The sequence below is a fragment of the Amaranthus tricolor genome, chromosome 13 (genome assembly GCF_026212465.1).
Source record: "Amaranthus tricolor cultivar Red isolate AtriRed21 chromosome 13, ASM2621246v1, whole genome shotgun sequence".
Lineage (NCBI taxonomy): Eukaryota > Viridiplantae > Streptophyta > Magnoliopsida > Caryophyllales > Amaranthaceae > Amaranthus > Amaranthus tricolor.
In genome coordinates this window covers 14,660,308-14,674,429 of record NC_080059.1, presented here as the reverse complement: position 1 = coordinate 14,674,429, position 14,122 = coordinate 14,660,308, and the positions used below count along the sequence as shown (strand labels likewise).

General features: G+C 28.3%; 1 protein-coding gene across 1 annotated transcript; it reads left to right on the top strand.

Annotated features, from left to right (window-relative positions):
* Positions 1–11,969: 11,969 nt before the first annotated feature.
* LOC130798143 (Holliday junction resolvase MOC1, chloroplastic-like) lies at positions 11,970–13,372 on the top strand. The gene is made up of 2 exons (XM_057661023.1): positions 11,970–12,346; positions 12,689–13,372. The coding sequence occupies exons 1-2, from the start codon at positions 11,993–11,995 to the stop codon at positions 12,818–12,820; spliced, it is 486 nt and encodes a 161-aa protein (XP_057517006.1). The 5' UTR covers positions 11,970–11,992; the 3' UTR covers positions 12,821–13,372.
* The last annotated feature ends 750 nt before the right edge of the window (positions 13,373–14,122 follow it).

The following is a 14,122-nucleotide window of genomic DNA, read 5'->3' as shown; positions in this document are numbered from 1 at the left end:
TAAAAATAAGATTGTTGAAGAAGATACAATTATTCTCTTGAGAGACCGTCTTTATAAGAAACGGTCCTCAAGCCCAGCCCACTCCATACCTTTCATTAATTACTTAAAAAACTGAAAAATAAGAATGTAGAGGAAGTTACACGAGTTTCAAAAGAAACCGTATCGTTTTATTTTTCCGAGCACAGTAGGGATAATTCTCCTTGAAAAAAAGCGTTGCATTCAATGTTCATTGATCTTCTCTTCTCTTTCGCCATTGTTGTGTCTAACACTAAATATTCCGCCATTGATATGGTTATTCTGCTAATTGTCTCTAAATTTTGCAATATTTTTGAGAAGGAAGAAGAAAGACTCATATTTGGTTTTTGATTTTTTTGAAACTAAACTCTAGTTGTTGTTTTGTCTTTTAAAATTGTTTTCTATAAAAATTATTGGAAAACAAACCCCAGTTGTTGTTTTGAGGAGGAAGTAGAAAGACATTAAGAATATTGTAAGTAGGCATTAAGGAGTGTAAGTAGGCAGTAAGTATGATGATGCAGCTTTAATAATTGAAGAACACAATGACGTTGAACATGATGATGGGAATATAGTAGGTATTAAGTAGCTATAAGTTTATTGTAAGTAGGTATTAAGTGTATTGTAAGTGCATTAAGTTTGATATAATTAGGCAATAAGTGTGTTGTAAGTTGGTATTAGATATGATATAAGTAGGTACTAAGTATGAGACATAAATATAATATAAATATACATTAAGATGATATAAGTAGGTATTAAGTGTACTGTAAGTTGGCATTAAGTATGATGTAAATAGGCATTGAGTGTGCTGTAAGTTGGCGTTAAGTCTGATGTAAGTTGGTATTAAGTTTGATGTAAGTAGGCAATAAGTGTGTTGTAAGTGGGCATTAAGTCTGATATAAGTTGACATTAAGTTTGATGTAAGTTGGCATTAAGTTTGATGTGAGTTAGCATCAAGTCTGATGTAAGTAGGCATTGAAACTCAAAATCCTTAAAATGTAAAAGGATTTATAATGCACAAAATCCTTGTCATAACACACACAAAAAGTAACAATAAACGATTCACATAGTTTAATACATTATAAATTGCTTAATACACACAAGGAAACTGTTTTTTATTTAATCAAAATGTAAGACCGACTCTTGCTTTTTACAACAACCTATCATATATTTAGATCATTCCCTACACACTACTTTTTTTGTGAGATGCATTTTTTTGCTCTAATTTTCTTCAAACCATTAACAACTATTGAAGCTTATTTAATTCACAGCATCAATTTGTGCAGATACATCTTGATCTCTTCTTTACCATTACACAAGTAACGGTGTGGTTTGTAATTATTATATATGTCTTTGTCAATCTTGTGTATACAAAACAATCATAAAATAGTATTAAATGACATAAACAAATAATAGCAAGAATAATCATAAATCTAATACATACTTTAGTTAAGTTAAATGACTAATTATTGTTGCTTAAAATCCAATTAGCAAAATATAACTAAATAAATGCTAAAACACTATTACATATATTCTAAACACCAACTTAACTAGCATCAATATCCTACTTTATATATTGTTAAATGCCTACTTACATCATCCTTATTGCCTACTTACAATATGCTTAATTCCTACTTACAATATAATTAATGCCAACTTACAGTATGCTTAATGCCTACATACATCATTCTTAATGCCTAATTACATGATGCTTAATGCTTACTTACATCATCGTTAATGCCTACTTACATCATCGTTAATGCCTACTTACATCATCGTTAATGCCTACTAACAGAATGCTAATGCCTACTTACAAGTTACAATATACTTATTGCCAAATTACAGTATGCTTAATACCTACCTATATCATCCTTAATGCCTACTTATATCATCTTTAATACCTACTTAGATCGATAACATTTAGGAAATAATTTATGATTTTATAAATAGGAAATCGAAAACAACTATTAAGAATAAGAATTATTTTTTGTCTCAACATAAATTTGAGTTGAATAAATAGTTTGTGAGCTAAGACAATAAAGAAACAAACTGTACCAAAAGGTATGATTAATACAATGATTCCTTTTACTATCCTTTTATTATTTCTTGGGTTTTTCTCACTTATACCCACGTACTTTTAAAAAATCTCAGCTGTACCCAATAAATTTACCAATTCTCAATTGTACCCAATAATTAGTAGGATTTTTCTCACTTATACTCACGTACTTTTAAAAATTCTCAGCTGTACCCAATAAATTTACCAATTTTCAATTGTACCCAATAATTAGTAGGGTTTTTCTCACTTATACCCACGTACTTTTAAAAATTCTCAGCTGTACCCAATAAATTTACCAATTCTCAATTGTACCCAATAATTAGTAAGATTTTTCTCACTTATACCCACGTACTCATGTTGGTAGCTGAAGCTGTTCAAAATTTGATCTTGGCTGACTTTTGTTATTATTACATCAAAAGGTAATTAAACTTATTTTTTGAACTAATGACTTTTACGTTTCGTTTAATTATTGGTATTAGAACGTGTAAATGATAATGAAAATTTAAGCTAAATTTGCAAGAAAAAAACACGTGAAGGCTATTGATCATACTTGTCTTACTTTAGTAATCATTTTTTTTTATAAAATTCAGTAAAATATTTGTGGGAACATAGTAACCACATGTGATCTCATATCGAAGAATTAGAGAGGATTAGACAAGCATATAAACTTAATGGACTACTCTTTTTACTAATTGATTTTAGGATGAAAATTCATCGCACTTGTGTGCAATCAGCTCTCATGAGAAATTTATCAACACTTAATTGTGGATAAAACTTACATCGCCATGAAAATAACATAATACGAAAATTTACTCAAAAAGTCATTTTATTACCGTTGTTTAGTATTTACCATCAAATGGACCGTTAAAGTCGCTACATTATAATGCTACTGGTAATTCTAAAAAAAATTCAAAAGATATTACTAACGCCTTTAATAAATCTAACTAACTGTTGTTAAGTTGTCATTAAAAAATGGTTATTGTTGCTAAATTAATACTTATTATTGGGTACAATTGAGAATTGGTAAATTTATTGGGTACAACTGAGAATTTTTAAAAGTACGTGGGTATAAGTGAGAAAAACCCTACTAATTATTGGGTACAATTGAGAATTGAAAAATTTATTGGGTACAGCTGAGAATTTTTAAAAGCACGTGGGTATAAGTGAGAAAAACCCTACTAATTATTGGGTACAATTGAGAATTGGTAAATTTATTGGGTACAACTGAGAATTTTTAAAAGTACGTTGGTATAAGTGAGAAAAACCACTATTTCTTTTATCTATCTTTTAATTTTTAATTTTAATTTTTATTATTTAATCTTTTGCCCTAAAATTTAGAAGGGAGTTACTAAATTTCGCCACCCCTTTTCATTTTATCGCCACCCCCCCTCCCCACGAAATTACGTATTTGCCCCTAAAGTTTAAAAAATTATAAAATTGCCACTCCTTACAAATTTCTTATTTATAATAATAATAATAATAATAATAATAATAATAATAAACTTTTTATATTCTTAAAAAAGAATATAAATAAAATCAATAATAATAACAGTAATAATAATAATAATAATAATAATAATAATAATAATAATAATAATAATAATAATAATAATAATAATAATAATAATAACAACAACAAAAATAATAAAATTAAAATTAATAATTAAAAAAAAAATTGAGTCGCCCAATTTTGGGCGACTCAATTTCTTTTTTTCTTTTTGGAAAATAATAATAATACTAATACTAATAATAATAATTTATAGATTATATAAAATTAATAATTATTAAATAATGACTTTTGCAGGTCTCGAACATGTGACCTTTATGTTATTAGTACAACGCTCTAACCAACTGAGCTAATAGACCACATTAATCTATAAGTTATTATTATTAGTATTAGTATTATTATTATTTTCCAAAAAGAAAAAAAAAATTGAGTCGCCCAAAATTGGGCGATTGAACCGGGGTCCAGTCGCCCGGTTCTGGGCGACTGAACCATGGTTCAATCGCCCGATTCTGGGCGACTGGACCCCGGTTCAATCGCCCAATTTTGGACGACTCAATTTTTTTTTTTCTTTTTGGAAAATAATAATAATAATAATAATAATAATAATAATAATAATAATAATAATAATAATATTAATTTTATTTATATTCTTTTTGAAGAATATAAAAAAGTTAATTATTATTATTATTGTTATTGATATAATAATAATAATAATAATAATAATAATAATAATAATTATTATTATTATTATTATTATTATTATTATTATTATTATAAATAAGAAATTTGAAATTAGTGGCAAAATTGTAATTTTTTAAAATTCAGGGGCAAATTCGTAATTTCATTTAGAGGGGTGGCGATAAAATGAAAAGGGTGGCGAAATTTAAGCATCGGGAATTTAGAATCCCACCCGTTGTTACTGTTCATATTCTTCTTCAACCCCTTACATTGTTCCCTTTAAATATTTTCGATTAAACAATTACATTTCATTCCCTCTGACTTTCACAGGTTTCTTCCCTAATTTGTCTCGATGGGAATTTGAAAGGCAATTTTCGTATAACTGCAACCATCTACATTTCGTACTCTTGTTTTTCGAAGCCCAAAGCAGCAAAAACACCATTCCATTCTTGGTTTGCATTGAAATGTCGAAAGATCCGTCCTCCTACCTGTGATTGTTAGAATTTAACAAGAGGATGGCCTTCTTGTATGAGTTGGCGTAGGAATACAACAATTTCTTGGTTCTTGCTACCAAAAGCATCAAGGAGGTAACAAAGTTTCATACTCATTATATTTAATTCTACCAATAAATATGTGTGTTCCTTCTCTTTTTCCTGGTTCTCAGTGCCGCCGAATTCAAGAGGCATATGGCCTCATTATTTTTTTTCTTTTTTTTTAATTATTCTTATCTTAATACATTTAAACTTTCTTCATCTTGTTTATGTTAAAATTTTTGTACTCATTAAGAATTTTTACAGTCATAAAATTAATTAGATACCTTAAGATATAATATCTACTGTGCAATTAAAAAGAGATGGATATTATGTTTATTAATATTAGATTAATGGATGATGAGATTAAGGAATTATTGGAAAATGTTGCTTTTGATATATTAGATATTTACCTGTTGAATGAATGAATGTGAGTCTTTTAGGTATGGTTTACATCTCTACTTTGTGTAATTGGAAATATAAAGAGAATTGTGGAAGTTGGTAATCTTAAAGAGGATGTGAACAATTTTAGATGATTATAAAATCTTGATGGCATAATAGGGAGATTTGCACAAATTTTAATGATTTGAAATGCTAGATGAATAAGCAGGGTGTAAATGTAGGAAAATATAAAGTTGTGAGCATTATTGGTTTATACTCTTCTTTAATATGTTTAGAAACCGACTTTATGACTTAAAATGTTGGATTGTCGAGATAGAATCCTGGTTAAGTTATGGTCTTACGAGGAGTTGTAAGAAGTTATATGCTAATATAGTAGTATCGAACGCACCTTATTGATATTATGTTTATTGTTTTGCTTTAGGAGACGACTTTGTCGAAGAGCCTTCTAGTTAATAGGTGTGAACTGGATTCAACTCGTTGAAATGATGTTGTTGGTGAGTTGTAGCAGTTCCTTGAAAGGCTCTGACCAGACTATAGTTTTGAAAATTGTTTTATTAAAGCTATTTTGAAATTGATAAATATGATAATTATTGAGACAAATTTTGTTGACTTATTATGCTGATAATGTGATATGGTCAATGGATTGGGCTCAGGATCTGGTCCTTGACGAAGTAGAGGGACATTGTTTTCCTACTACCTATTTTTTGAGGCGATTCGTCATTCAGATATTGACTAGCTTCATCCGAGAGTAACATAGCCTTTGAGCTATAGGTGTTTCTCTCAACTAGATTCTTAGTGCACACAAAGATCTAAGACTGATGTTGCTTTTAAATCTTTATTTTGATGTAATGTTTGTTTTGTTTTGAATTGCTTCTGCTCATTCAGTTAAATCTGACTTCTTATTATTTCCATCTTTTAGATTGCTTACAGATCAGTACCAGCCGGGAACAAAGGAATATCAGAGGCGATAAGAAAGTGTTTAGAAGACCTCTTTGATTGAAGATTTGGTCACTTGTGTGTATTAGATTTGTCAGTTGGTGTAATAGAGTAGTTGTATAGGTTGTGGACCTTTATACATTCATGTTTATTCATTTGGTTTTTGGTATAGCTGTTTGAGTTACAGGCTAGTTTTCACAAATGAGGATTTGACGATTTTTGATCCAAACATTATTTTGACTTTGACTTCATTTTGGGTATATAAATCCATGACAACTTCTCTTACTTAGTTTATAAGTTGAGCTGTTGCATCATCATATTTAATGTCTACTTACAGTTATCTTAATGCCAACTTGATATCCTTAATGGCTAATGCATATTTACATTATTCTTAATGTCTATTTATAAAATGCTTAATGCCTTTTTCCAAAACCCTAAATACTAACAAATCATGCAGAAAAAAAAACAAAAAACAAAAAAAAAAACCAAAGAAACACCAAAACCAAAATAAAGGAATAAACTTGATTTCTTCTTATAAGTTTCCATAAATATAATAAAAAAATTACATATTGTTTACAAAAAATTACATATTATTAAACAAATAATAACAAGAACAATCATAAATATGTCAAAAATACTAAAAAAAAAATAAATCAACAATTAATGAATCAAACTTGTTTCTTTGTGAACAAAAAAGTCTAGAGAATATGAAAAGATGAAAAGATTAATCAAACTTATTGATTCAATAAGTAATGATCTAAAATTTGAGAATGTTTCAGAAGAGAAAGCTTGAAGATGAATAGTATAAGACGAAAGGAGAAGAGGTTAATGAAGGAAAATTATAACTAACATAAATGATGCACATATAATAAGAGTAATTTTTTGAAAATCACAATTTCAAGTTTTAATGAACCCAACTTGGCAACTTCTATTTAAAAAAAATATTAAATGGGCTGGCCCATAAAGATGGTCTCTTTGAGAAACCGTCTTTCATGAGAATTTATGAAGAAGATAATAAACAACTAGCTTTGTAATAGTCCGAGTTAAAGTGAACAAATATTCACATATAAATATGAATTTCGGGTGACATGTCGGACATTTAAGTTAAACCGTTTATAAGATCGATGGTAAACTAGTGATAAAGAAATAATTAAGCTTCATTAGAAAACAAATAAAGTTAGCAAAAGTCTAAAGATAATATCTTGATAAGCATCTGATAACACCAAAACATGACGAGCTAAAGAAATCTAACATTCAAAATATTAATTAAAATAAAATTGAACAAATAACAAAAGTTCATGACTAAAACAAAACGGATGTATCATATCAACATGTTCCTAGAGGTCCACCTATCACACTTTTATGTCCACCTGCAATTAATCTACTGGTTGTCAATGTGACAGCATCATTGCAGGTTCCAAAGAACAACACAACAACCAGCACACGTCAAAGACATGATATAAAGAAATGTAAAGGATAAATAACAAGTAATGAGTTCATCCTAGCATACGATAGACTTTATATCATATTTGACTTTCGATTCCCCCAACTCATATCGTAGCCCGTCCGATTCGGGTCGCCATAGTGTTGTATAAGTTTGGAGGAATACACATAGAAGAGCTAATCCCAAGGCAACCTGCGATCTAAGATGTTGTCCAACCTGTTCGGGTCATCATAGGTAAAGTATACCCATGTTGGCTCTTATTAGAAATAATGATAATTCCAGCCCTATAAGGGTACCTAAATTATTTTATGTCAACCCTATTAGGGTAATAACACATTCATCCTCAAGTTGAAAGTTAATCTCTTTTCAAGTTATTTGAGGTGTCTAATCCTTAAGTAATATGCAACATCACATCACAGAATGAATACAACATTACTTTTCGTAACCAATTGCATAAGATATAATCCGAGCGTGTACCTTGATAGCACTTACACCCAAAAATAATCACCACACATTGCAAGGTTACTAACCCCTTATGAATCGAGGTTCTAACACAAACACACACCAATACCACATATTAGAACGTGTTCACACATCACAACCATTCTATACTATTATTGAATGACTATTCTCAAAAATATTCAATGGTTCAATCATCAAAACAATGCTCTATATTTTCCAAAACAAACAGAAACTTTACAACCGATTTTGGACAATTTAGTTTAAAAATTTCAAACAGAAAATCCGACTTCACCAATGCGTCTGAAAGGTATCAATTACCTTGTGCACCAAATTTCACCATCAACGTTATAAACCACCATCATTGTTGATCATTATCAATCCTTAACTCTGAATAATAGTAGATTATCATTTGAACATTATCATGTTTATGTACAATATTTCATAATAAGCCTTTAATTTCGTCTGCATCTCTTCGTAATTTCTATAAAGTCATTTTCATCTCAAATTCATTTATTAAATCCTTCATAAGAGAGATTTATGGAGTTGCACAGATGAAATGTAGAAGTTCTTGATAGTTCCTTAATGATTTATAGAGATTTGTGAAAAATTGAATGTGCAAATCTTTATTATTTTCTTTCCTATTGTCGAGCTTGAAGTTTTTGGCGGTTTTAAAATCATTTCGTGATCAAGGTTTTCAAATATGACAATTATTATATTTTCCTTTTCCTTTTTTCTAAAATTATGAATGGAATTGAACTTGGAAAGAAAATGGTTTGTCTCATACTGAGACGGTTACTCCCAAGACCAAGTGTTGAAAAATTGGGCCTAATCAGAGACTCCAAGTCCCAACATTTTGTGAAAATTTGAACTAAATAAGCAAAATGATAATAAAAAGTCAAACAATAAGCAATGTGAAAAATTATTTCCTAAGATAAGCACTTTTTTTCCTAGACTTGAGGTTTGGGTGTACTCGATGTAAGTAACAGCGAACAAAGAGAGAAAGTCAAAAAAAGTCAAGGTATATGTTCACTGTTACTTAACAGCGAAAGTAACAGTTAATAAAGATTTGACCTGTTTTGACCATGTCTTCCTTTGTTCGCTGTTACTAAAAGCGAACATATAAGTTGACTTTTTTTGACTTTCTCTCTTTGTCAAGTCTTTGAACTAGTCGTTATGAAATAGAAAAATAACCATTATAAAGTTGAAAATAGTCGTTGTTATTATGTTCTATAAATACATCAACATTTCCTTATTTCATTATATCCAAACTCCGTCATTCGTATGTTAGCTTGCGGTTTTTGAAGGTAATATAAGGTATAACATTAATATGATGCTTAATTTACAAAGATTTATATTATTATTGAATATTAATTATGTTACTATATTGTAACACCCCGTTAAATTATCGATTTTTTTAAAAAGAAAAAAATGAATTATTAATAAATAATTAGTCGATTAAATATATTAAATAATTATTTGATTATACCTTTGTTTATCATGTAACGACTTTTGCGTCTAACAAATTAATCCGAACAATAAATACATAGATTTAAAAAGAAAAAAATTTAAAAAAAAGAAGGTAATTGATGGGTTTGGCCGGTTGGGGTGTATAGTGGAGGAGTTCATGTAACTCCTCCCTAAATACACTTAATGGACAATTAACCTAGGTTTTAAAGTTAGACATTATGAGGATTTAATTTAGTTTTTGAATGTGGGTTCTATAACCAAAGAAAAAATTAGAAAAATCTTTATCATATTCCAATATCATTCTATCAAGGAGGAAAAAAGTGAGAATAAGTGAGGAAAAATATCTTGTGTTGGTTTTGGGTGATCTTGATCCTAAAAAATTGTAAGATCTTGATTCTTTTATAAAATTTATTTTGTTAAAGAGAAGTTGTTCATGAGTTTTATTTTTTTTAGATTATATAGTTTTTCATAAATTATAACGCTATAACAAGATGTAATTTGTTAATAGAATTATGTTTATGTTTTAATTTTATAAAGGTTCTTATGATTTATGATTTTCTAATAAAGTTTAATTGTTAGAAGAATTATAATCATGTTTTAGTTTTTCTATATAAGTGTCTTATGGTTTGTAATTCTTTAACAAAATCTAATTTGTTAAAAGAATTATATTCATGTATTAAATTTTATCATCTCTTATAATTCATAATTCTTTAACAAAATTTAATTTGTTAGGAGAATTATATATATGTGTTAAATTTATATAATTTCTTATGAATCATAATTCTCTAACAAAATTTAATTTATTAGGAGAATTTTAGTCATGTGTTAATTTTATATAGTTTCTTATGATTTATAATTCTTTAACACAAGTTAATTTGTTAGAAGAATTATATTCATGTGTTACCTTTATATGGTTTATTATGATTCATATTCATGTTTAGTTTTCCATGAGTTCATAATCTTTTAACAAAATTTAATTGTTAAAAGGATTGTGTTCATACAATTAGATTGATAAAGTTTTTTTTTAATGAAATCCTAATTCTTTAACAAAATCTTAATTTATTAGATGAGTTGTGGGTGAGTATTTATTTATAATCATTTATGATTCTTTAGCAAAATTTCAATTTAATAAAGAAGGGGTCTTGAAATGAAAAGGATGAGAATGATTTACAGCAATTGATCTAAGAAAGATCTATCGCTTCAAAAAAATTAAAAAGAACCGGTTCATTTATAGCAAAAAACATCCCTTTCACGTTTCTCTCTCTTCAAAAACCAACAAATACACTTCTCACCCTTCTCTCTCAGAAAATATGTAAAAAAAACCCTGAGTTTGTTTAGATTTTTGAATAATTCAAGACATTTTGGTTATCATTGCTAATAATCAAGTAAGTTTTCTACTCATTTTTTGTTTTGATTTTTCGATTTGTGGCATTTCAAGGTTTATTTCAAATTGGGGAAAACGATTTAAGGTTTTCAGTTGTAAAATATTAATTAATAAAGAGAAATTGGTTTAACAAATTGAAAAATAGAGAAATAAATTGAAAACGATGACTATGTGTTCATTTAGATTCTTGGTTTTAGGAATTCTGATTTTTTTTGGATTTTGGGAATCAAATTTGTCGTTCATTTGTTAGACTGCTTCTGGGTTTCCACTTCTGTGTTCTTCCTCTTAATCCCATAGTACCTTTCTTTGGGGATGAAACTAGGGAAAATCTTATGTGAATCAGTATACCCAAAGAAAGATTACTATGTGCATGAAGAAGGTTACTATGTCCTTGGAAAAGCTTTCTATCTTTTATAATTTTAAGCCTATTAGCTCAATTTGGTCGAGCATTATGAAACTGTGCTTACATTGCACAAGGGATGTAGGTTCCAATCCTACATAGGCTCCTATTTGTTGGGCTAAATCTGTCTCTTCATATATGTAATGTCATGTTCTTAATAAAAATATAGTATGTTTTAAAAGTTTTACTATGTTCTTAGAATAAGTTACTGTGTTCTTAAAAAAGAATACTATGATTATAATGAGTTATTATCTCCTTATATATGTAATGGTAAAAAAACAAATTTAAAATTGTAACTTGCTTATGTTTAATGAAGAGATGATTAAGATAAGGATGAACAGATGGTTAAAATGAGGATGTTTGGTTGAAGATGAATATTTTTTTTTAATATTGCTTTATTGTTTTTTTTATTACAAGATTCTATAATCTTATTCAAATGTTAGAATGTTCTTATAAAAGATTTTGACACACTATGTTGTTAGAAACAACGGATATTTCATGATATACCACTGAGTTTCTCCGAAATTCACCATATACCACACAAAATATTTTAATTCACCATATATCATTGAGTTTTCGTCCGTTAGTACAGAATACCATTAATGACAACTGCCGTCAGTGTGCCGTTTGTGGTAAATTATTAATTCACCATATACCATTACATTTTTTTTTGAGAACAAATATTTCCAACAGCTGATTCTACCACCAAATTTCATGAACCCACTTTCTTCCTCTTCAAAATTTTACCTTAAACCAACTTCCCTCTTCTCAAAGTCTCTTAGATTCCGCTTCTTTTACACTACTTCACACCATGTAGAAAACACCATTGAAGTAATTCAAGCTCTCAATGGAAAACCCATTACTAAAACCAGTACTATTTCAAAAATTAATTCCCAAATACTTAAAGAAAATTGGTTATCTTCACTCTCAATTAATGGAATAAATAGCAACAGAAATGAAGGAGTTGAAGTAAATGGTGGGTCGGAATGGGTTATTGGTGTTGACCTAAATGTTTCTGGTGCTTTATCTCTGTTGAAATTTGATTGTAATGGTATTATTTCTGCTCAAGTAAGTAACTTTTAGCATAAATTGAATTCTTTTTTTCAATTGGGTGTTTTTGGTTTGATTTTTTTACTTTTACTTTTCTTTTTTTTTTTTGTTGCAAATTGGTTTAATTTTGGTGAGTTTGATTGAATTATCATCTGGATAACTTTTGTTTATTGTAAAAGTTTGATTTTGATGCTTTATATGGTTTATATGTATTCTGTACACTAATTAATTGCAATATACACTTCCTTGAGTGCCAAAATTTGGGTGGAGTTGTTCCATTTGGTTATTCTGCTTGGTTTGTGGATGCTCTACATTAGGTTTTTTTACTAGTGTTGTTATTGATCTATTCTACCTTTCCAGGTGTTTGATTCTCCATATGTGAAAGTATCTGTTGGGAAAACATGTCGGAAACAATTGGATGCGAGGTCCATTGTTCAATTGCTGCAGAGTTTTGATGTTCCTGTAGGTATGAGATCATTCTTGAACCTCTGATGACTTGGAACATACTATCAGTCTATCAGACTAACATATGCCATCATCTCTTTTGGATTAAATGATATACAATTTGAGGTGGGTGTTAATTTTTTGAAGACATATGTTGTGTTTGGGCAAGTCAACCCTAACAATGGCGCCAGTTGAATGCGTAAGGGCATACTGGTAATTTACCACAAATGGCACACTGACGGCAGTTGTCATTAATGGTATTCTGTGCTAACGAACGAAAACTCAATGGTATATGGTGAATTAAAACATTTTGTGTGGTATATAGTGAATTTCGGAGAAACTCAATGGTATATCATGAAATATCCGTAAAAAAAATTATTATGTTATTAGTAAAGAATACTAAAATTGTGTTAAGTTACTGTCTCCTTATATGTAATTGTAAAAAAACTAATTCGAAACTATATTTTTCTTATAAATGAATAGATGGTTAAGATGAGGATGTCTGGTTAAAGTTGACTATTTATTTACTATTGCTTTACTGTTTTCTTATTACAAGATATACTATGTTCTTTGTAAAATATTATTATGTTCTTGTAAAAGTTTTTGACATATTATGTTCTTAGGAAAAAGTTACTATATTCTTTGTAATGCCCCGAATTTTCTCTATGGCATAATTTCCATTTTATTCCTCTTTCTAGTTACTTTTCTTTAAGTCTAGTCTTTTAATTTAAAATAATTTATTATGATATTATTTATGATTTATTATAACTATCTCTTTTATGCTTTATAATGTGATTTAAAATGTGCGTAAGTTATTATTATTATTATTATTATTATTATTTTTATTATTATTATTATTATTATTATTATTATTATTATTATTACTATTACTATTACTATTACTATTGTTATTGTTATTGTTGTTGTTGTTGAGTTAATATATTATTTTAATTAAATTTATGTACTACTATTATATGTCCTAGTTATTTATTTTTGGACCAACTTGTGGTAACAAGTTTTAAATTAGGAGGACTAAATATTTTTTTAGTACATTATTATCATGATAGGGTTGTAAAATTAGTGTTTAATTAGGTTAATTGATTCTAATTCATGCTTAATTATTTGGTACATTCTAGAATGGAATGAATGCATGAACATCCTTCAAATCTTTTCATTTTTTTTCCATTATGAGAAGTCTTTTGGGATGGTTTTTCCCCTCTTATAAATACTGGCCTATTGTTATGTAATTTTTCATTCATTCATAAACTAACTCATAAACTTTCTTTCTCTCATTCTTTTCTCTCTCAAAAAAAAACATAACAAAATACTTGCTTCATTTTTTTCAAGTGC

Excerpts from the sequence above, each read along its gene's own strand:
- LOC130798143 (XM_057661023.1), top strand. The coding sequence starts at position 11,993 with ATGAACCCACTTTCTTCCTCTTCAAAATTTTACCTTAAACCAACTTCC. Across the intron at positions 12,347-12,688 it reads ATGGTATTATTTCTGCTCAA|GTGTTTGATTCTCCATATGT; the intron begins GTAAGTAACTTT and ends CTACCTTTCCAG.